Genomic DNA, 23,174 nt, shown 5'->3' with positions numbered 1-23,174 from the left:
ATCACCAAAGTGCAATAATGATTCTGCATTCAGTTAGTCTAAGTGGAGATCGATAGTGGATAATATAAAACGAACTGACGTTAACAAGGTTGTGCTGTTGAGGCTCGCGCAGCCTCTCGAGGAGAAAATCAAAAACAAATGAGTGCCGCTCATACAAAGAAACTCAGTTAACATACATGGTTAAAATTGTGTAGTTTTTATGTTTATTATAACATATGATACAGTTAAGCAACATCACACAAACAAGAGTGTTGTTTTCCTGAATACCATCACGACTGAAAATGACGCTGATTTCATATGACAGTTCCATAAACAATTAATTTACATGAAGTCCCTTACATTTTAGATGCAATATGGACTGTTTTTGTTCTATTTCAGCTGCGAAAATAGTTCCAAACAAATATCACAGCAGAACCGTAACGCATCTCAAAGCAACAGCGTGTTACTGAATGATTCAGCGTTTTGAATGAATCGGTTTAATCAAAGATTCAATGACCTATTCGTAAACGACCGCCTAATTCTTGAATGAATCAGCCGTTTGAACGAATCGACTCAATGACTCACTCATTAAGAGGGTCACATGCTGCCACCTACTGGTGGTTTAGTTTCATCTTTCCAACATTTCTTATTTGTATATTCAAAAATATTTAAAATAATCTCATAACATTATTTAGTGCAGTTGTAATTTTTCAGTGTAAATAATTTAATTTGATTGGTAACAGCCAATAGTGTCTTATTCTAATTTAATTTATAAATCAAATTTAAAAATATAAAATGAAAGCTGAAGCATAACCTATATTTAATAAGATTATGGAAAAATGCCCCTTATAAAAAGGTAAAAATATCACAAATATGACTATTTAAATATGTCAAAGCTGATTGAACACTGGTGAGAATATTGCTTCAGAATAGATTATATCTACAAAAAAAAAAAAAAAATCCGGACAAGCTAATTTTTTACTCTGACAAGTGAATGACAGATTTACTTGTCCAAAGGACAAGCATGTGAAAAGGCTTAATGTCGAGCCCTGCATATTATTTATCTATCTATCTATCTATCTATCTATCTATCTATCTATCTATCTATCTATCTATCTATCTATCTATCTATTTTTTTTTTTTTTTTTTTTTATTATTATTATTATTATTATATTGTGCTTTGTTTGTAAAATGTCTGCTGGAATGCTAAAAAATGTTCAGTGTTAAATAAATATTAAACTTTTTAGTTTTGTCATTTATTTTTCTTAAAAAAAGCAAGACAAAATAGCAAAAAGCTAAATTTAAACTTAAATTAAACTTAATTTATGCAATGGTGAAAAAAGTGGCAAAATAAATGGAGAATTTTTTTTTTTTTAAACCGTGTTCAGTATTCGGCTACAGCCAAGAATTTTCATTTCGGTGCATCCCTAATTTAAGTACAATCAACTTTGTATGTTTAAGTCATTTCAACTTAAATTAGGCAACATTAAACTGGATTTTTTTGTGTACAAGTTGAATCTTGTAAAACTTTGTATAAATTGCTTTGTAGAAGCTTATTTTTATAGGTTAAAGCAACGTAAAACCATACGTTGTCATAACCTATTATTATAACTTATCGATAATTTACAGTATATAATAAATGAATAGGACAAAATAAAAAATGAGCGTCACATCATTGACCCATATGTAGTGCTTTAATCAAAATGCAACAAACTGCTCCGCCACTGAAACAACTCCTTTGCGCATGACATCACCAAGTCCACTTTACACTAGCCAATCAAGTGTCACACTACATTTTTGCTCAGTTTCACTCGAAAATACAGCATTATGGACGTAAAACAGGTTATTTTAAGCGCTGATCAAATGTGACAAGATAATATTTGTAAAGCAAACCAAATCATGCTGCTCATTGCCATCTAGCACCTTACTATTTCCAGTCGTACGGCTTTAATCAAGAGTGCCTAATCAAAATATCTGTCATATTAGCTCATTAATCAGTAACAGCCTGCAGGAAACTTAGCATGTGATGAGGGATCACAGTCTAAGCATATTGCAAATAGTCTAAAATCCACTTTTAAATCACTTACCTGTGTTAGTCAGGCTGATTAGGAAGCAACTCGTTATGTGTAAGTGTAACTCAATCCATAAATGAGTTCATAAGCAGTGATAGAGACTCTACTTTGGCTAAAAGATCAAGAGGTGCTGCGCAACAGACACCTCTGGTTTGCTGCAGGGAAAAACATCTTGCACAATGCAAATGCATGTCATTACAGATTTACACCTTCGGTTCTTGGCAAAACTCTTGCAAAGAAAAAAAATGTGTTAGTTAACAGATGGATTTTGGCACTACTCCATTTCAGCCACTGGCAAAATGATGAGAGTTCATCAGAAAAGACTAATACAACCTGAAAGATGTCAACATAAACATGTGAAATCTCATAATTTCATGCATTGTTGCAAAGTAAACGGATATAAAGGGTTATGCACCGCGTTTATGAGGTTTGAGACTAAAGTTGAATACATTAATACACAATTCACCAACTGTTAAATGTCACAGGCACTCCAAGCACACAACATCTACATTGTTCCCATTTGCAAACATAGTTATGCACTGCCAAATCACGCATTAGTGGATTTTAAGGCAGAAATGTGTGGGTTGGAAATATAAAAGGTTATAAGACGATATTATAAAACATATGTTAAATATTTAATCTTTGCGATAAGTTTCAGCAAACACACACTTGCACGGATGCCTCTCCTGCCGATGCTAAGCTCAAGCCAGCTAACAACATCAACACAGCGCCAGCAAACAGCTCGATTTACACTCACCGAGTGCCTGGATTGTGGAAACATCATGTCAGTTTTGGTCTTCGGGGTCTTGCCTTCTCCTCCTTAAAGAACAGGGAAGCAGTTTGCTCAGTAGACGTATATATTTGAGTGTGTTTTCTTTGTTTCGTCGCTAGCTCCTGTGCCAGCTACAGGCAGCTCGCGCTGCTGCTATGGCAATAAAGCAGCCTGATGTGTGCCGCACTGAGCGCGCTCTTTAACACGCATTCGGCATGGAAAAATGATCCGTAGATGATTTGCTGGAATCTGCTGGATTGGTATGGTGTCTTTCCTGTCCTTTTCCACGTTTGGAATGAGCTCAGACAAGGGCTGGTGTGTCTCTCTCCTCCCTGGTTGGAGGAAATCGAGTGGCTGTGCAAGAGATGAAGTGGAGTTTGGGAGCTGATGGCTGCTGCTGCTGCTGTTTTTTTGTTGTTGTGTGAAATGTCTAACAATATCAAAACGGAACCACCAAATAGCTCGAATATATCTGATTAAAAAATGTATGAAACAAACGTATTATTTATATAATTTGTATTATATATACAGTATATGTTCACAGTGTATATATACACGGTATATATGTATTATATAATTAATTTATAACAATATCAAAGCAGCAAACAGCTCGTATAAATATATAAAATAATTGTAATATATTTTTACATTTAATTTGATATACTTTTTTTACACAATTAGTAATTTACATAAAACATTTTTAATGTTATATTTGAAATGTATTTTATTTTCTACAGTTTATATGTATATATATATATATATAACACACACTTATTATATAATTAATATGTAACAATATTAAAGCAGCAGCAGCAAACTTATTTACACAAATAGTCATTTATATAAAACATTTTTAAAATGTAGTTTTAAAATGTTCTATTTTAATTTATTATCTACAATTATATATATATATATATATATATATATATATATATATATATATATATATATATATATATATATATATATGTGTGTGTGTGTGTGTGTGTGTGTGTGTTATGTAATAGTTATTATAATATATAACTATCAAAACAGCTCACATAAAAATATAAAATAATTTTATCTTAAAATTGTTTTTTATATACTTTTTATTTACATAAGTTATGTAAATATCCATCTATCTACACACACATATATGTATATATATAATTTTATATACTTTTTTACATAATTCATTCATGTAAATAAAAAGTATATGTTGTAAGTATTTTAAAAAAAGTATAAAATGTGTATGTGTATATATATGTCCAGTATGTATATAATTATATATAACACTATCAACATCTATCCATCCACATTTCATTTTAAATACTTTTTATTTACATAAAATGTATTTATGTAAATAAAACATATACTGAAAGTATATTTTTCAAAAAATTATTTTGTATATATACTGTGTGTATGTATACATATATACATACACGTTATTTTAAAATCAGCATCAATGCAACCATGAAGTTTGAATCATTCTACGGTAATGACAAAAATGTGATTTTTAAAAAATATTTCCTTCAGTTTTCCAATGTTCAAATAAAAACTCAATTCAACAACCACATGTAACAGTCATCCAATAAATAAGCATAATGAGACTTAAAATACATCTCTGCAGCTGAAGTTATATTATGAGATCTCAGTTGAACAGTGTATGAATCATTTTGGCATTCATTTAATTCTTCATGAGAAGGAAGGGTAATCCCAAACTCAAATATAGTGAAATCGAAGATTATCATCATATCTACAAAGAAAGACTCTTAATGCAGTTCATATTTCACCAGGAAGACCATCTACCTTGTTCATCTTTCATGTAATAAATGAAAAACAAAACCTCAACACAGACCCGAATGTATAGGAACAAATTTTATTCCAATTTAAAATGGATATTTTTTTCTTTAAAGGAGAAGGCTATGAAAGTCATTTTCATGTATGAATGAGGTTCAGGCAACAGTGGTTGAAATGAAACATACAAAAAGAGAAATGTCTAAAATACTGTAAATGAACAATAATTAAGCCCCTTGTCAGCAGGGTTTTGCGTTAATACGGTTTCTCCTTTACCCGACCCTCTCCACCAAAAACAAACACATGCAATTAAAACGTCATTTCTTTTTAAAAACAGCAGTTTGTCATCTTTAATCTTTAAATACAGAATAAAATTGTCCTTTTCCTGTTGCGCATTTACCATAATCACATACTTAATGTTTATTTGTTTTTAAAAACCGGACCATAAAATACACAAGTCCTTTTTAAATGATTTCCACAACATTGGCACTTGTAAAGAGTCTGGCTCTACAAATCAAAGGGATTGGCACACTCAATATAGTACATCATTTACATTTGGTATGCTTTAAAAAAAAAAAAAAAAATGAACTGAACTGAAAAGAAAAAAAGAGCAACCAACTGAACAAGAAATACATTACAAAGTAATACAATACTTTGATTTTATACACCACTACACAAGTTTATTTTTACCGGTTTTATCAAAAAGAAATGTATTATATTAAAGTGTCCTACATACAAGTGTTCAGGTAATGCATCGACGTCAGAAAAAAGTAAAATAAAGTAAAGATAGCTTCATATTGTACGCATCCATCACATCAGTGTGGACCTCAAGCGAAAGCGTCATTTCTATTCATTAGTGTCTGCATCTCTCAGAGTACCAGGAACAAGTTTGGAGGAACAGATACATCACATGAGTGGAGTTAGTTTCATTACTGCAGAGTAGGTTCAGTGCATTAACCCAGGGAGGAAAAAAAAACGTATCAAACTTCCTCGAAAATTGTTGAGAACGACCAAAAAAAAAAAACCTTAAACACCAGTTGAGTAGCATATCAAAGCTATTTTTAACCATCTGCACAACATATGATGTTTTGGTACTTTTGTACTTAATGGGTATGAAATGAATGGCTGTAGTGTTTTAGTTGGATAAAGAAAGGTGTTTCTCAGATTAGGCCTAGCCCTTTAAAACGAAAGCTGTATGTACAAGCTTCAAACGTTCACATGTTCAAAAATGCCGTCGTAATTTGCAGGTCCACTATTTGTACAACAACGAAACCGTTTGAAATTGGCATATGACGACTGACAGTACCATCCCACCCAAGTAAACATACCAGGTTAAAATGAACGAAGCCCCGCCCAGAAGGATGACGGTATGCAAATTCTGGATGTTTGGAAAAAAACAAACGAAAACAAAAAACAAAACACAAAACCAAACAAACAAAACAACGAAATTAAACAAAAACAACTTAACTAAACAAGACAACCAAACAAAACAAAAAGCTTAACTGGCCTGGCACGGGAAGATTGTTTAGTTAAACAAAATTGTTTTTCGCAATTTGGCAAACAATTCGTAAAACGCACCAAAAGGTCCAAATGTGTATGTAAAGAAGGCTTGTAGGATTAAACGCAAACAAAACAGCAAATATACAGCTGCGGTTGGGGGGGGGGGGTGCGTATAAATAACACCTTCAAAAGCCTTGTGCACTGACCGACACTTTTCAAAACTATAGAATCCAAATAGAGAAACCTCCTAAAATACATTCAATTACAGATTTAAAACGAAAAAAAAAACTGCGCCAATGTGATTGTTGCGATTCAAATATTTCACTAATCATAACGTGAGATTTCGCCATTTTCGCAAATTCCGACGAATCGAGTTCTCTCAAGCTATTTTGTTTTAATAATACAAAGCCAATAAGACTGTACGAGTGCTAATGTGCGATAAATTCAAGGTGTGCGATAAACGAGTAAACGGGACTCAAAAGCGATACCGTCGTGGCCCCCGAAACCAAACATGGCAAATAGAAATGTGCGACACCACCGCCACCGAGAAAAACGGTTAATACTTCATCCGTCAACTTACAGAATCAAAACAGCCCGTCCAAAGTCGCTTAACTCGCGGCAAGAAATAGCGTACTTTTTCCGAGGATCGCAAGGGCCCCACAAAAGGTGCTCCCCGGATGCACTGCAAGTTGAACCTACGGAAAATGGCGTCACCCGCGCGGTCCCTGATTCAGATACCCACTTCGGCGTACCTATTGCTCTATAGTCTTCATAGAGTCGGTTCATTCTCCGCCCACAATTAGCCCTTGTAATGAAAAGTATGAAAACTCACCTGAATTACATCATAAAGATCCCAAAAAAGCCAGCTAGCTATGGAATCCAAAAAAGCTAATCAAGTGAGAACTAAGATATGATACTACGAAACCAAGAGCGAACTCTCTCAAGAAAGAAACAACGCAAGCAGAGACCAGTTAAGAATTCAACCACTGATAAAATTCCTATTTGCATAAAGCGACGTTGATGAAACGGAAATTCAACTTCCCATTTTCAAGCATTTCAAATATTCGGGAAAAAAACAAAAACAAACAAAAAGAACAGAACAGAACGGTGACAATCAAGTTCACGAAATACCAAAAAGAAAAGCTCACTTGCCAATGGATTTTTTTTTTTTTTACAGCAGTAGAGACTCAATCCCCGCTTTCGTTTGTAGTGCGCTCATGCGGAAAAGTGAGTCCAATTACATATCTGGTCCATAAATTACATAAATAAAAAAACGTATCGATTTCACCCTATATAGCACTTTTGTGTTGTACTGCGTTGAGTGTCTACGAACATTTCAAATCACTGGATATCCATATTTTCAATGTTATACTGAGTAAAAACGTATATGAATCAGCTGGGAAAGGCGTTTATTTGATTCCTTCAGTCAAACCATAGTTTCAAAACTGATTTGTGTCGAAGCATGTAAACAAATCACAATCTTTGAATACTAGCTGGATCCATTTCATTATACTGATTAAACACCCAATACTGCCAACTATTGGACTGGAGGAAACAGTTTGGCGTCTAAATGATCAATTTAGTGGATACAGATGCAAACTGGGTACTTGTTGGAAAATTTCAGGACAATTCGTTCGAAATCACACTTAAAATCTGCGGTGGGTGGCTCTCATTTTATCTTCCTCGTATTTCGGAAAAAGTCTTTCTCCGAGTACTCAAGTAGTGATGGGAAATCTCTAAACATCACTCCTAAAATAGTATTAAATCAAATCATCCAATCACCTTCACCTCTAGTGTTATAGCATGTGATTGCACGACTAACACCTGGTTAAATTCAGTGATGCGAGGTGAAGTCTTTCAAGAATGTCGCCCACTCTTCATTACGGGACGTGCGCCTCCACCGAGTGTTTCCGTTAAGTTCGTACCTCAGTTTCATTCAGGTAGAGCCCACCTACAGCCCATCTACAGAGCAAACGAATGCTCTTTGTCATTAGGCACCGGTTTAGCGGCCCAGCCCTCGTGTTTGAGGAAGAGTGGATGATAAAGCTATCAACTGGAGGGGGTCGACACTCAGGAAGAGAGGAAAAAACAGGCAAAGAAAAGGACTACATGAAGATCCAGTGCCTAATGGGAGTGAAGGTGTGTCCGCACGGTTCCCGTGCGTGTGTGTTTCTGCGTGTGAGGTGTGTAGTGCTTTCGGCCGTATGTGGGCTGCAGGTGTCTCGCTCTCTTTCGGTCTCTCTCTCTCTCGCTCTCTCTCTCTCTCTCACACTAGGTTGTACTCTTTGAGGTTGTGCTGCAGGATGGTGTCCTTGACCGCCGCGAAGACGAAGCGGATGTTTTCGGTGTCTGTGGCGCAGGTGAAGTGCGAGTAGATGATCTTGTCGCTGTCCGGGTTCAGGTCCACAAACATCTTCAGGATGAATTCGCGGCCCGCCTGGGCGTCCCTCTGTGGACCTACGAGTCAGTAGATGAGATAAGTAAACAAATTACTGATTGTGGAGATAAAACAGGCTATGGAAGTTAAAAAATATTTATATCTGGAAGTGGTTGCAGTTCACAAGTCTACCACATGGTGTCAGTGTAGGCTTCATCTGAATTTACCATCAAATTCAGGGAAGTAGTCCACCAGGTGAGAGTACATGATCTTCTCCTCCAGAAGGTCCTTCTTGTTCAAGAACAGAATGACTGAAGAGTTCTGGAACCAGGGGTAGGTGATGATTGTGCGAAACAGAGCTTTGCTTTCCTCCATGCGATTCTGCAGATTTCAGAAACCAAAATACCACAATGAAAGGGCGGCCCAGCTTCCACTGCACTGAGGACTAATGCATTACTGTCAAGCATCGCTAAATGTGGTTAAATGCACTTCTAACTGTTCCATGAACACCAATTAAATTAAATTGATGCATTTCCGAATGTGTTATATTGTACTGTTATATTACTCATTAATTAAAAAAAAATACTAGACTACTTCAAGGATTTAATATTGTTCTCAAGACAATCCAGGGTCAAAAGTGGGCTGAAATTTAACAACAGATTGAAGAAATGTTTATGTTGACGAACAAGGGCCTTCCCATCATGCAGTGCATTTAAAAGGGGATTAAATAACAAAATACTAATAAAATACTAATTTATAAATCTATATTATATTGATGTACATTTAATATATTATACATTATAACATATAATATTTAATAATATATTAATACATACATTAAAAATCTAAACAAACAACAACAAAAATATAAAAAAATATTTACTTACTTTAAACATTTATATTATATTCATTTATTTTCATACATTATAAAACAAAATAACCAATAATAACAAAAAATACTTTTATTAACTTCTATTAATATATAAATTAACATAAAAAAAATAATAATACAATTAATAATAATACATGTATACACATATTAATATTAGTATTAATAGTAGTTGTATACATTAAAAAAACTATAAAAATAATAATAATAAAAAATAATAATATACATGTATATTATACTCCTTTATACAATATACACAATATATATAAAATAACAACAAATAATAGTGGTGTAACGGTACACAAAACTGATGCTTCGGTATGTACCTCGGTTTTGAATTCACGGTTCGGTAAAGCAGTTTTACAAAATTGCTTTTTATTTATTTTTATTAAACAGTGGTTTACTGAAGAAGAAAAAAAGTGTCCGTCCTTAAATGAATTAAATTATAACTAAAAGTTTATTGAAGATATTGCTGTAAACTATATAGGGAGCCCTTACTTGTACATTAATATTAAACAGAGCCCAAACTATATAATTTTATTTATTTATTTATTTATTTATATACACACTATATTGTTATACTCATATATAGCCTAAATTCAGTTGCTATTTATTTTTAGGTATAATAATCAACACTCAAATAACACATTATGTGCAAACATGTAAACTTCACATAAGGCAGTTTTTGCATTAACTTCTAAATCTAATTATAAAAAAGTTTTCTCTAATTCGTTGTTGAAATATAATCCTTTATACACAGTGTCTGTCATTTTCATGACAGGTTTATTTAAACATACATGAAATAATCAAGACATCACTAACAGGTTAAGTAGAATATAGTGAATATATAGGCTAATATAGTGCATATACACTCGCCTAAAGAATTATTAGGAACACCATACCAATACTGTGTTTGACCCTCTTTCGCCTTCAGAACTGCCTTAATTCTACGTGGCATTGATTCAACAAGGTGCTGAAAGCATTCTTTAGAAATGTTGGCCAATATTGATAGGATAGCATCTTGCAGTTGATGGAGATTTGTGGGATGCACATCCAGGGCACGAAGCTCCCGTTCCACCACATCCCAAAGATGCTCTATTGGGTTGAGATCTAGTGACTGTGGGGGCCATTTTAGTACAGTGAACTCATTGTCATGTTCAAGAAACCAATTTGAAATGATTCGAGCTTTGTGACATGGTGCATTATCCTGCTGGAAGTAGCCATCAGAGGACGGGTACATGGTGGTCATAAAGGGATGGACATGGTCAGAAACAATGCTCAAGTAGGCCGTGGCATTTAAACGATGCCCAATTGGCACTAGGGCGCCTAAAGTGTGCCAAGAAAACATCCCCCACACCATTACACCACCACCACCAGCCTGCACAGTGGTAACAAGGCATGATGGATCCATGTTCTCATTCGGTTTACACCAAATTCTGACTCTACCATCTGAATGTCTCAACAGAAATCGAGACTCATCAGACCAGGCAACATTTTTCCAGTCTTCAACTGTCCAATTTTGGTGAGCTTGTGCAAATTGTGGCCTCTTTTTCCTATTTGTAGTGGAGATGAGTGGTACCTGGTGGGGTCTTCTGTCTGCTGTTGTAGCCCATCCGCCTCAAGGTTGTGCGTGTTGTGGCTTCACAAATGCTTTGCTGCATACCTCGGTTGTAACGAGTGGTTATTTCAGTCAAAGTTGCTCTTCTATCAGTTTGAATCAGTCGGCCCATTCTCCTCTGACCTCTAGCATCAACAAGGCATTTTCGCCCACAGGACTGCCGCATACTGGATGTTTTTCCCTTTTCACACCATTCTTTGTAAACCCTAGAAATGGTTGTGCGTGAAAATCCCAGTAACAGAGCAGATTGTGAAATACTCAGACCGGCCCGTCTGGCACCAACAACCATGCCACGCTCAAAATTGCTTAAATCACCTTTCTTTCCCATTCTGACATTCAGTTTGGAGTTCAGGAGATTGTCTTGACCAGGACCACATCCCTAAATGCATTGAAGCAACGGCCATGTGATTGGTTGATTAGATAATTGCATTAATGAGAAATTGAACAGGTGTTCATAATAATCCTTTAGGTGAGTGTATTTAGTGAAAGAGTTGATTTCTCTAGTGAATAAAATTGTGGGAACTGAATGACTGCCTGAGGTAAATGTGATGTGAAATGACATTGTTTAGTTTACAAGCAGTTATATTGAGGTCTTTCCGCCGTTGAAACACTGATTTAGTGATTACACCACATATGATACGTGACAGTAAGTTGTAATGCATCCTCAACACACCTTCATATGTTCGTTCATGTTTATTCTTTAGGAAGAGATGATCGATCACGTTGACAGATGATCGCGTTCACGCATAGCCGCTTGAACGGTGATCAGTGACGCCACATTAAAGAGCATCAAAACTGCAATTTATCGTTTGAATTTCGTGATAAAATGGACTGAATACTTAATATGTTCGTGTGGGAACTTGGATTGAAGTGTGTTCCGCGCTTACAACAAGCCGACTGTTAAAGATTTTATTTACACAGTACACGCGTGCACCGAACCGAAAGCCCTGTACCGAAACGGTTCGGTACGAATACATGTACCGTTACACCCCTAACAAATAATACTAATATTAATAATGATAATAATAATAATAATAATCATACTTTAAAAAACTATAAATATAACAATAAATGTATATTTCACTCATTTATACAGTAAATATAAAAAAATACATATAATCACCTCATTGTCAGATTCAACAAGGACCTGGTCGTATTCGCTCAAGGCAACCAGGAACATGATAGATGTGACATTCTCAAAGCAGTGGATCCACTTCCTGCGCTCTGATCTCTGCCCTCCTACATCCACCATCCTAAAGCAGAGGAAACAAAGTATGAGTAGACATAGAGAATGGTTTGATGAACACGACAATGAAAAAGCTACGAAAAATGAAACCTACATATAATCCTTTTCCACTCGCATATGGCGACCAATCTGGATTTGAATTAAAATTACTAGTCCTTAAAACTAAGTTATGCTGGTTGTCGAGAAAAAAAAAGTGGGCCATTTCTGAGAGGTTTGCACTTCCCCATGCACCACTTTCAGTGGAATGGGCTACTAGATTTCTCAAAGAGTAACAATATTCCCCATTTATTAAATCAAATTACATCTAGAGGCTCTGCAACGGCAGCAAAATAAATGGCCACTTCAGAATGGGAACCACTTGTCATGCAAAATTAGATGCACCTCAAAAATCACATGTCGGTTATCATTATATTAACATTTTGGCAGAAAAATCATGAGGTCAATCGCATTACATCTGGAATTCATTCGCACAAACATGCACAAATTAAGTCGTGACATTGCACTGTTTCCATGTATCAACCGTGTATTAAACGTGAACTGAACAAGACCAGCTCAAAACATGACAGCAGAGGTAAAACCTTCCCAATTTAGTACAAAGAATTACAGAAGTATCGAAATGGGAAAAGCACGCAATTATGATTTCATCATGCGACTGGAGTTTAAGGGCGGGAGAACTAATCTATGGTCAAGTGTGGAGCCGGTCGTCTTCAGTTCTGAAAGAACAGTGACATTGTAAGCTGAGATTTTCACAAAGGAAGCAAAACTTCCACACAAACACTTATAGATACGCCACAAACAAAAAGAGAACTGTGGAGTTTCAGATGCACGCTGGGGTTAGAAACATCCATGCAAAGACAATGAGAAAAAAACGGACATGACGGATGGGGTGAATGAGCGAGAAAAGTGTGTTCACAGACTTTGGCAGTGTATCAGTAAAGCCCCGAGACAGGTGGAAAAACAGATACGCAGTTCTAAGGTGATCCAGGACCGATCACAAAAAGAAAAAGAAAAAATGTTTTAATGACGTGCTAAAAGCTTATTAACAACAAAGGGGAAAATTGAAGATAAACTTAACCAAGTATAATCCTAGGCCTCATCGACCAATAAGATGTGAGCTTTTGGCTGCATCATGGACGTTTCTTCATCCACGGGCTCTTTTGGCCTTGTAGACTTTACAAAATTTACTTTTTAAAATACTTTTCACACTAGTTTAATTAGTACAGTAACATTAATGTAATTTCCACCACATCTCAAATGATGCGTTTAATACTTTCTGTGGTGGAAAATACATCCTTATGGACACTTTTAGTGTTTGGTAAACAAGTACCCCCCCAAAACTAAAAATTGTTTGGCGTGGTGTAAGTAATGCCACAGTGGGACAGTCGTAATTTATTTAGACAATCATATATATAATTTTTTCCTTAATTGTTTAGCTTGCATTATCAACAATATATTACTTTTAGTTTAAATCAAACTAATTTCTCTGCAGATTTATTTTTAAATAAAAAAAGGAATGTTTTAAGGAAAGTCTTAAAGACAATTCAGAAATGTCGAATTTTTTAAAATATATTTTACTTTTAAAGTTAGGGTTTTGTGGTGAGTTATTCATTATAATTTAAATTTGTTTATGTCTATTATAATAAATGTCTATATTATATTTTACTTCAGTTTTAGTTCTTAAAGGTAAATATGACAAATGTTACCTTAGCAAGTAGCTGCAAAAAAATTAAGTTAACGTTCATTCTATTAAATTATATAAATAAAATGTGTGTTTTTATAATAATAATGCCTCTACTGTGCCTACAGTCAGTGTTATTTTAGTATTTTAGCTTTTGTGTGTGAATATAGTTATTACTTTTATTTCAGATTTAGTTATTTTAGTACATCAAGCTAAATGAAAATGAATGTTTGTTTTTTTTCAACATTTTATTTCAAGTAATGAAATTTCAAGTAATTTTTTTAAATAACACTTTAAAATAAGATTTAATTCAGGAACATTTAAGCATTTATTTACCCTAGATAAATGTTAGTTATTTCAACATTTACTACTTATTAAAATCAAACCTTGTATGTGTTATTTAATGAACCTGAGCTAACACAAACTAATGAAGAGTTGTATTTTTTTTAGCTAATGTTAACAAAGATTTATAAATACGGTAACACAAGTACTGCTCCTTGTTAATGTTAGAAGATACATCAACTAACGGATTACATGATTACATTTTCATAATTTATTGATTCTCCCGTTTGGGAAGCCTTGGCATTATGTTGTTGATAAAGAATGGAAAATATTTTCTTTCACTTTGTTTTTATATATCAATAAGGTGCATGGTCCCATTCAAGTGATAAACAAATAGGGTCAAAAGTAATCTAAAAATAGTCAGAATATCATTACATCAACTAACTACAATTTCCATCATTTATTTTGTAATCAGTAATTTGCAAGTAATCTGCCCAGCACTGATTATATCTTGCATTAAAGCAGGCGAATGATCAAACTGCTTTTCTGTGTCACTCTTGGCGTGAACAGACCTTAACACTTCGCCTACAGCGCATTACAAGAATATGGGCCATTCCCCGCTCAGCAGTCAGGTAACGCTCACTGCTCCTAAATTAATGGAAATGTACGGAGACAACTCACTGGAGATTCCAGCTAAAACAGGGGAATAATCAGAGCAATTCTCAGCTGTGCTATCCCCCCCTCCCCATCACACCTGCACACGGGCTCAGTAAGGGAAAACATACGAGAAGGGTTTTATTTTATGTAGGCAACACAGTCTCGCTAGCTCAGTCTCTAGCGGCCAGGCGTAAAGCTTTGATAAATGGACTCCTTCAGGAGCTACAACCTAAAATAAAGCCTCTTCAGCCAGCCTCCGTTCCTGCAGGAGGTACGGCTGACCTACTTACGAGGATAAGCTCTCTTACTCTGGAGGACGAGGAGCCGGAGAGGAAGACAACTCAACCTTGCTACAGAATGTTTTAATGGCTGGGGTTGAGGAGTTTAGTGTGTAACCATGTAGGTTACTTAACTAAAACACTTCACCTGTATTTCGTAACATCGCCTACAGGTTATTTGCATTTTGTAGTATGCATCACCTAAAACCACAAGTGGCCTTGAAGGTACTAGATCTACCTTGACATTTACCTGGAATGTGACCCAGCCACCTTCCTGAGTAGATCGGAAAGTGTTTGTTTTGTTTTTTTAAATACGCAATAAACATTCACGAATATATGTTATTTGTACATGTCAAGCACGGATCAAGAGGGAACCTTGTTGTAAGTGAAGTTATTTCTGGCGCCAGCGTGCGTAGGAGGGGTTTGACACGCTGGCTTCCAATCGATTTGTGGGCTTTTGTGATCACCTCTCTTCAGAGGAATTCTCTCTCTCATCTCGGCTCTAAACAGGGGGGCTTCTCATTGCCGCTTCACCTGCCGAGCTACGGTTCGTAAATGTTCCCCCTTCACAGGCCTGATCGGTAATGTGCTTTTGTGTGCTTTCAGGCCTTCAGTTGCCATGTGGAAAAGGTAAAATTGAGTCCGGTGCTGACTATTGTCAAAGAACTCTGCCTCCTGGCCACCAAGAACTTCAAAAACAACTTCATTCCCACTATTAAAACAATGCTTCCATGCTAGGATTTACGCAGTATCTGTAGCCTAAACTCAATTCGGACAACGATCTTATTTGTCATTATGCAATTAGGGGTGTGTTCACACTTGTAGTTCGGTTCGTTTGTTCCGGCATTTTAACACTCAACCTAAAGGCTTAGGGATATGTTCACAACCTGATTGGTCAGCTTTTATTACGTACATTTCATGACGGAACATACCGAACATCCAAAACAGTGCTGTGTGCTGGGCTAAATGCTCTCGTCGTATGTGCGTAGCCTCCATATGACCATTTTGAACAGCTGAGAACTCGTGAAGAGCTTATAAAATGTGCAAAGGAGTCAAAAAAACAGCAGAAATCCCTCCATCACACACACAAACGAAGATCTGTTGTGAGGAGACGTGGTTCTGACGCCTGTACTGTGATGGCAACATCACGACTATGGTGAGAGAAAACGGGTATGCTTGAGCATTCGGTCTTTGGTAGGGTCGAATGTCCTGTTTTTGATTCGTTTACATGTCTTTGGTCTGTGTATATGTCATCCTCAATAAACCCGTCTCCAGCGTGTTGCCTCCAATCTTTCGAATATTGCACTTTAATAATTATTTAATCAACACATCAGCCTCAATAAACCCGTCTCCAGCGCGTTGCCTCCGTTCCTTCGAATATTCCGATCTATTATGACCTCTGACCTGTAAAGTTTCCAGGATAATAATCATACGCTGTTTGTTAATTGGCCAGAGGAGAACTGGCACCCCGACTGAGCCTGGTTTCTCCCAAGGTTTATTTTTCCCCATAAGGTCACCTGATGGGGTTTTGGTTTCCTTGCCACTGTTGCCTCTGGCTTGGCATGCTCACTTGGGGACACTACATTTTTCTTAACTTTCAACTAAATATCCAAATAAATCTAATTATTAAACTAAATTAACCATATAAACTAAATTACTGATCTAAAGCCCACACGGTCACTGTGTGACAATTGAAATGAACTGATGACAACCATTTTCTCCAGAATGGCTATACGCTGAATAAAATTATGCTGCATTATTTTCCTGTTTAACACTGTAAAGCTGCTTTGAAACAATCTGCATTGTTAAAAGCACTATATAAATAAAGTTGACTTGACTTGACTTGACTTAAAGACATCGTTACAAAGTCCATCTCACTACAGTGGTTCAATATTAATATTATAAAGCGACGAGAATAGTTTTTGTGCGCAAAAAAAACCTAAATAACGACTTATATAGTGATGACCGATTTCAAAACACTGCATTATGAAGCTTCGAAGCGTTATGAATCAGCGAGTCGAATCATGATTTGGATCGTGTGTCAAACCGCCAAACTGCTGAAATCACGTGACTTTGGCGATCTGAACCGCTGAATCGACTCACTGATTCATAACACTTCGAAGCTTCATGATGCAGTTTTTTGAAATCGGTCATCACTATACTAGTCGTTTTTTAGGTTTTTTTTTGCACAACTAATGCACAAACTAATTCTTGTCGCTATATAATATTAAACCACTGTAGTGAGATGGACGTTGTAATGACGTCTTTAGTACCTTTTATGGGTCTTGAGAGTGCATGTTCCAATGGAGGCCTTTCTGAGCCATCGGATTTCAACTAAAATATCTTCATTTGTCTTCCAAAGATGAACGGAGGTCTTACGGGTGCCCAACGACATGAGGGTAAGTAATTAATGACAGAATTGTAATTTTTAGGTGAACTAACCCTTTAAGGTCCTGTTTACACCAGGTATTAAGATTTTTGGTCAAACACAAGTAGATGAGGAAGACACATTCCTGTTTTAATCCGTCTCTCCTGTCCACTTTCAACCCCTTCTGTCCTGATTTCTTTGAGGGGAGGGTCTATGGGTGGGTAAATGTATGGGTTTTTTCAGATCTTTCGATCTAATGGATGAAATGAGCTTGCGCAATTTACATATGAACATGACAGGAGATGACGGAAAAACACAGAGCAGCAGCTTTCATTTCTGCTCTGACAGACGCATGGCCAAACGCTTTGAGTGCATGTTAGAAATCAGGAATGGTGAGAGAACATTGTGCTTGGTGCATTTTTCATTTTCAAACCAAACTTGGGTCTTCAGCCGTCAAAGTTTAAATTCCGCCTGGCTAGCGCGCTTCCCAAAATGTTTACACATTAGGTCAGTAGGTGGTCTTTTGTGAAGGTTTGAATGTATTTGACCACATGAGCGTCTAACACTGTGAAAGCAATCTGGTCAAATGTGTTTTCGACTACCTCTGGAAGTGGTCGAAAGGCTCAATGGTGTAGACCCTGGTTACACCTGTATTTAGCATGATCCGATAGACCAAAATGCATCTTAACACCAGGTGTAAACTTCCGTTTTATGAATCTGATTTTTAAATACTGCTAAATATATTAAATACATACATTTTATCATTAAAACAAAAAAAACAACAACAAAAAAAACTAATTTCACCTATTTTTTACTTGATTGCAAAAAAGAAAGAAAAAGGATGAACCCCAAATCCTTCTACAATCCGCTCAATTCCATACGCAACAACAAAAAAAAAGACACAAAGAAAAAAATAGATGAATGTTAATGAAGTTAATGATGCAAAGAGGTTAATGACTTAGAAGGACATTAACAGCCAATAACGTCACAGAAAGTGGGTGAACTTAGCGACTCTCAACTGGCCGAAATGGACCAGATCAACGCACTGATTTGCAAAATGTTACAAACATGAAGACATTCAAACTGGGGGAGGAGTCCTCGCCGACATTATGATCTACCTGAAAATGATGCTTTGCAAGTCGAAGGGATATTCAATAATCCCTGTGGTAGGGATGCGAACCCTAAGCACGTCTTGCTGGGTCGGCAGATACGAAGGCTCTGCGATACGGTCCAAATCGCTTAGATAGCTAGAGACAAGGAGACACGGAGAGGGAGAGGGGGAGAGAGAGAGAGAGAGAGAGAGAGAGAGGGAAGAAAGAAGAAAACAAAATAAAGCATGGCAGCAGATCCCTTTAAGAGCTTGAGAGCTTTGGAAAAGCAGTGAGAGAATGCCGCTCAGGATCCTGGGATGCGACGGCACAACCTTCTGCTTACTCCGGTGACGATCTCTACAGAGTTACCCAAAAACAAAACTCTTCAAGAGTAGCAAAGAAACAACAACAGCAAAGGCTGAGCCCCGGGTGGGTGTGAGAATGCGATCAGGGAAGGCAGCAGTGCAGTTGCAGCAGCAGGTTAAAGGTCAGGAGACAGCGGCGGCAGTGAGGGTGTGCCGTGGATTAGCGATACCTGAAGATTACATTCTCCAGGTCAAAGGGATACTCTATGATGCCAGTAGTGGGCACTCGGACCCTCAGCACATCCTGCTGGCTGGGCACGTATCCCGAAGTTGATATACGCTCTAAATCGCTAAGGTAACTGTGGGATAAACCGGTAAGAAACACAGGCATGTACACGTGCATATTCAGAACTACATAAGCAGACCCACATGGAATTCACAAACTTTTCATAATTTCTAGGCAGTTTTTGAAAAACTCGCCCCCTAATCATTCCAAAACGGTCTTGATTTATACGCTGCTCTTTTTTCCATTCAAACTTGCCCCGACTCATTTGGTTATGAGCCACGTTAGAGTCAATAGCACTTCAAACATGAGTTTGAGTGAGAATGAGGGTCAAGGGGATTTTCAGATCTGTAGTTAGCTTGCTTTTTAAGATTAAAATGGTTATATTATTGCATTTTCTTCTTGGTTCGGCTTTCTGACAAACCTTTTAATAAAATCACATGTAGGGCCCTATGATTTCCACAATGTGGAAACTGTAACGCGGACGGTATTGCGGCACTTTGTTGGACCAAAAAAATATTTGGGGAAAACAATACAAATTTATAATTTTTTTTTCTTTTTCATATGATTAAAAGATTCATTAAATTAATGTTTTATGCCTTCATTTGATTGCCAGAAAAACAACCCAGAATTTCTGAGGGAAAAAAAAATTCATAGAAATTAAAATATTTTAAATTTTTGTTTCTATTATTTAATTGGACATGCTTTTTGGATTATTAAAATGTAATTAAACCATTAAAATAGAATCCAGAAAACTTAAAACAGAATTAAATAACAGCGCCCTAAACATGTAATTTTTGATGACTAAAATAATATTAGCATTAAAAAAAAAAAAATCCAGAAAAAATTAAACGGACAAAGCGGAATTTGGGGAAAAATAAAACTGATTTCATAGGGCCCTACACATGTGAGTAAACCATCCTCTCATTGGTCAGAAGTGAGGGGTTTATGTCTGACAACATTGCAGCTTTCTTTCTAGTAAATTTATAATTTTGAGCTGGAATCATGCATAAAGATATTGGTCCGTTGGGTCAGACGTGAACCGCTCCAGAGATCGTTTTCATTCGGCCTGAAAATCTTGGACCAATTGTTTTGACGTGGATTTGAGTGCAACTGCCATGTTCATAAGTACATAAACGAACCAAACTAAGTGAGAAAACACTAGTAGTAACTAGTGCTGTCAAAATTAGCATGCAATTTTTTTTTCAGTTAATTATTATTATTATTATTTTTTTAAGATTTATTATGATAGGACAGTAGGTAGACAGGAAGCGAAGTGGGAGAGAGAGAGGGGGACGGGATCGGGAAAGGTCCACGAGCCGGGACTCGAACTCGGGTCGCCCGAAACGCAACAGCGCTATATGTCAGTGCACTGCTCACGAGGCTGTTGGTGCCGACTTCAGTTAATTATTTAACGCATAATCCGTTTTTTCTGTCATCACTTGGCTGGCGTTACATTATATACGATCACGCTTTTATTCATGCAAATGCATGCAAGCACGACAAGACAAAAGAGAGCACGCTGTCTGTGAATGTCCTGATACACACAAACACACAACGCACAGAAAGACGCGTGCCAGAATAGAGTTACGCCCGTTTCACACATACTCCGTATGCGGTGCGTATGCGGTGCGTGTTGCGGTGCAGGAGCAGCACGCGCTGTTGTGCTTTCATATATGCTGCGTTTGCAGTGCACAACTGATCCGCGGTTGTATACCAAACATCCAAAAAATCCAAAAGTTGTTACTGAGCATGGCATGTCAGAATTGCAATTCTCTTTGTTTACAATTTCATAGATGTCACGTTTTAACGTAGTACATTTAAACGTTTTATTCAATTCATTACTTTATATTTATATAGTACTTTTGATTTAGCTCACACAAGTGGCCAAACCTTTAAAAGATAGGTTATAGCCTATAAACATTTTAAATTAGAAACTTACAATAGGATATACAAAAACAGCCGACTCTCGTCTTTTCTTTCGTTTTTAAACCCTTTTAAAAGCAGGTCATAAAGACCTTTGTTTTTCCACCTCCAAGAACGTACGAGTGCTATCCATTATTTCAAATTTTTTACCTAAATGCCAGACAAGGTGTCGTTTCCTTGCTTTACCCGAGAAAAAAAAGCCATGTGTTGACTTTGAAACAGTATATTTTAAATTATATGCATCTGTGGTAAAATTACTAGATTTTCGCGTCAGTACATGTTTATTTTAATGTGAACAATGTGCTGTCTCTTTAATTCAGCAGTGCAGCACAGCAAAAAATAGACTCGGTACTGAAACGATCGCCGCACTGCTGCAGACGCACCGCACCTGGAACGGACAGACGGACAGCATCCGCGTGCAGTGCGAAAGCTGTAATCCGTTAACATGGGTACGGAAAAAATACGCACTGCAAACGGATTATGTGTGAAACGGGCGTTATCTTTTGTGCTTGAACAAACAATATGAGATTCAAGTCCGCACCATGTGCGGCAAATCTTAAAGTGACAGCAGCCTAATAAACCTTTGTTGTTGTGAATGTGATGTCTGTTAATGTCAATCAAAGAACAAAGGTAACTTTTAAATTGTAGCTTTATTAAGGATTAATATTGAATTTATTATTTATGCAGAGCAGACGGTTTGATAACTTTATTCAATTTCTGCATATTTCCAATGGTCGAAACATGACGTGACACTCTTTTTAAAAAAACAATACAATGTATAATATATCCATAAATGTAAAAAACATGCAATCTACTTTACTGCAACACTACAATCCTGTGTATTTTAAGTTTGCATTCTTTCAGTTCAGCTAAAAGGTCACGAAAACTGACGTATCAATCTTCTATTGGTCACACGTTTTCACATGATCCGAATTCTCCAAACTTTGGAACGCAGCTAATAAGGGCTGCACAATATATCGAAATATCGCAAATGTACATATCGCGATATGCATATCCCAACGGCACGCAATATCTGAATGATTTTAAAAGGCTACTTCAACATTGTGAAAAGTGTACGTTTTAGGTCGACGCATATAGCAGAGAATAGACTGGGCACACGACTGTTACTTATGTGACTTGCTTGACGTTAAAAAGAGTTATTAAACACAATAACTTGCGAAAAACAACTCCTTGCAGTCTCGTGCTGTCTGCTGTCTGGCACACACACCGAAACGTGCGTACAAGCCGTTCTTTTTTTCCGTGTCTTGTTACACATTCGAACGGTCAAATACACACACAGTTATGACAAAATAGCTGTCTTGATGAGTATTCATGTAAACACAATCGGTTATGCTTTAAGTGAACGATATCAGTTGGGGAAAGAAATAGATTTTACATACTTAAAGCAATATCGTATATTGGATACAAGGATATCGCATATCGCATTTTTTTCCAATATCGCACAGCCCTACAGCTAATTCGCATGACTGGTTTCCCGTCTCCTGTATTAGCATGCATATAGATCGAAGCCAAGCCTGCAGTGCTCCTGTCAGAAATTGAAGCTTCCGCGCCTCGATCGCCCCCTGGTGGCTGGTCCTAGTATAGCTCCTAAACCCCACCCCTCCATGTATTTGAATGGACGCGAGACACACTAAACAATTCAATTACACTTCAAATAATAGTTTCCTAAAGATGGTTTCTGTCATTTTAGGCAGTTTTTATTACGATAATTTCATTTCAAGTGTTCGTTTTTTAAATAAGTTTAGTTTTAGTGAGTTATTTGATGCTATAAAAACGGGGGGTGTGACGTCATGATTGACAGCTGAGATTGATGGCTTCTCTGAGTGAAGTTGTCAATGAGGCACTAACAGACTTTTTTCGGGATTTTTGGGAGGAGATTGGAGCTTTAGCTTTAATTTCTACATTTCCATAACTGTTTATTTCACACCAACACAATGAATTATTCTGCATCTGCGAGAGTGTGGGCGGGCTTTTGAAAATCGCGCCTCTACTTCCTGTTCTCTACTGCGCAACTCCGGTCCCGAGAACGCTACTGCGCAGACTCGATCCCAAGATG

The 23,174-nt window shown here is 36.7% G+C and overlaps 2 protein-coding genes across 5 annotated transcripts in view; both read right to left on the bottom strand.

Annotated features, from left to right (window-relative positions):
* Positions 1-3,166, bottom strand: part of tle5 (TLE family member 5, transcriptional modulator) — a gene marked incomplete at its 3' end in the record, with an annotated part of 46,909 nt that extends 43,743 nt beyond the window's left edge. For both annotated transcript variants that reach the window (XM_079808567.1, XM_079808568.1), the window contains exon 1: positions 2,809-3,166. In XM_079808567.1, the coding sequence (XP_079664693.1) occupies positions 2,809-2,835 (27 nt within the window). In that variant the 5' untranslated portion in view covers positions 2,836-3,166. The remainder of the gene's footprint in view (positions 1-2,808) is intronic.
* Positions 3,167-4,662: 1,496 nt separating this feature from the next.
* Positions 4,663-23,174, bottom strand: part of gna11a (guanine nucleotide binding protein (G protein), alpha 11a (Gq class)) — a 36,923-nt gene continuing 18,411 nt past the window's right edge. The window contains exons 4-8 of one of the 3 annotated variants that reach the window (XM_079806996.1): positions 19,119-19,247; positions 18,611-18,739; positions 12,107-12,236; positions 8,704-8,857; positions 4,664-8,556 (exon numbers count right to left, since the gene is read on the bottom strand). In XM_079806996.1, coding sequence (XP_079663122.1) covers positions 8,366-8,556; positions 8,704-8,857; positions 12,107-12,236; positions 18,611-18,739; positions 19,119-19,247 — 733 coding nt within the window. In that variant the 3' untranslated portion in view covers positions 4,664-8,365. Of the gene's footprint in view, positions 8,557-8,703; positions 8,858-12,106; positions 12,237-18,610; positions 18,740-19,118; positions 19,248-23,174 lie in introns of all 3 variants that reach the window. The other 2 variants (XM_079806997.1, XM_079806998.1) reach the window with 2 other exon arrangements.

The sequence above is a fragment of the Gobio gobio genome (assembly GCF_949357685.1).
Source record: "Gobio gobio genome assembly, chromosome: 24".
Lineage (NCBI taxonomy): Eukaryota > Metazoa > Chordata > Actinopteri > Cypriniformes > Gobionidae > Gobio > Gobio gobio.
Note: the sequence above shows the minus strand (reverse complement) of the source record. Positions and strands in the feature narration are given on the sequence as shown.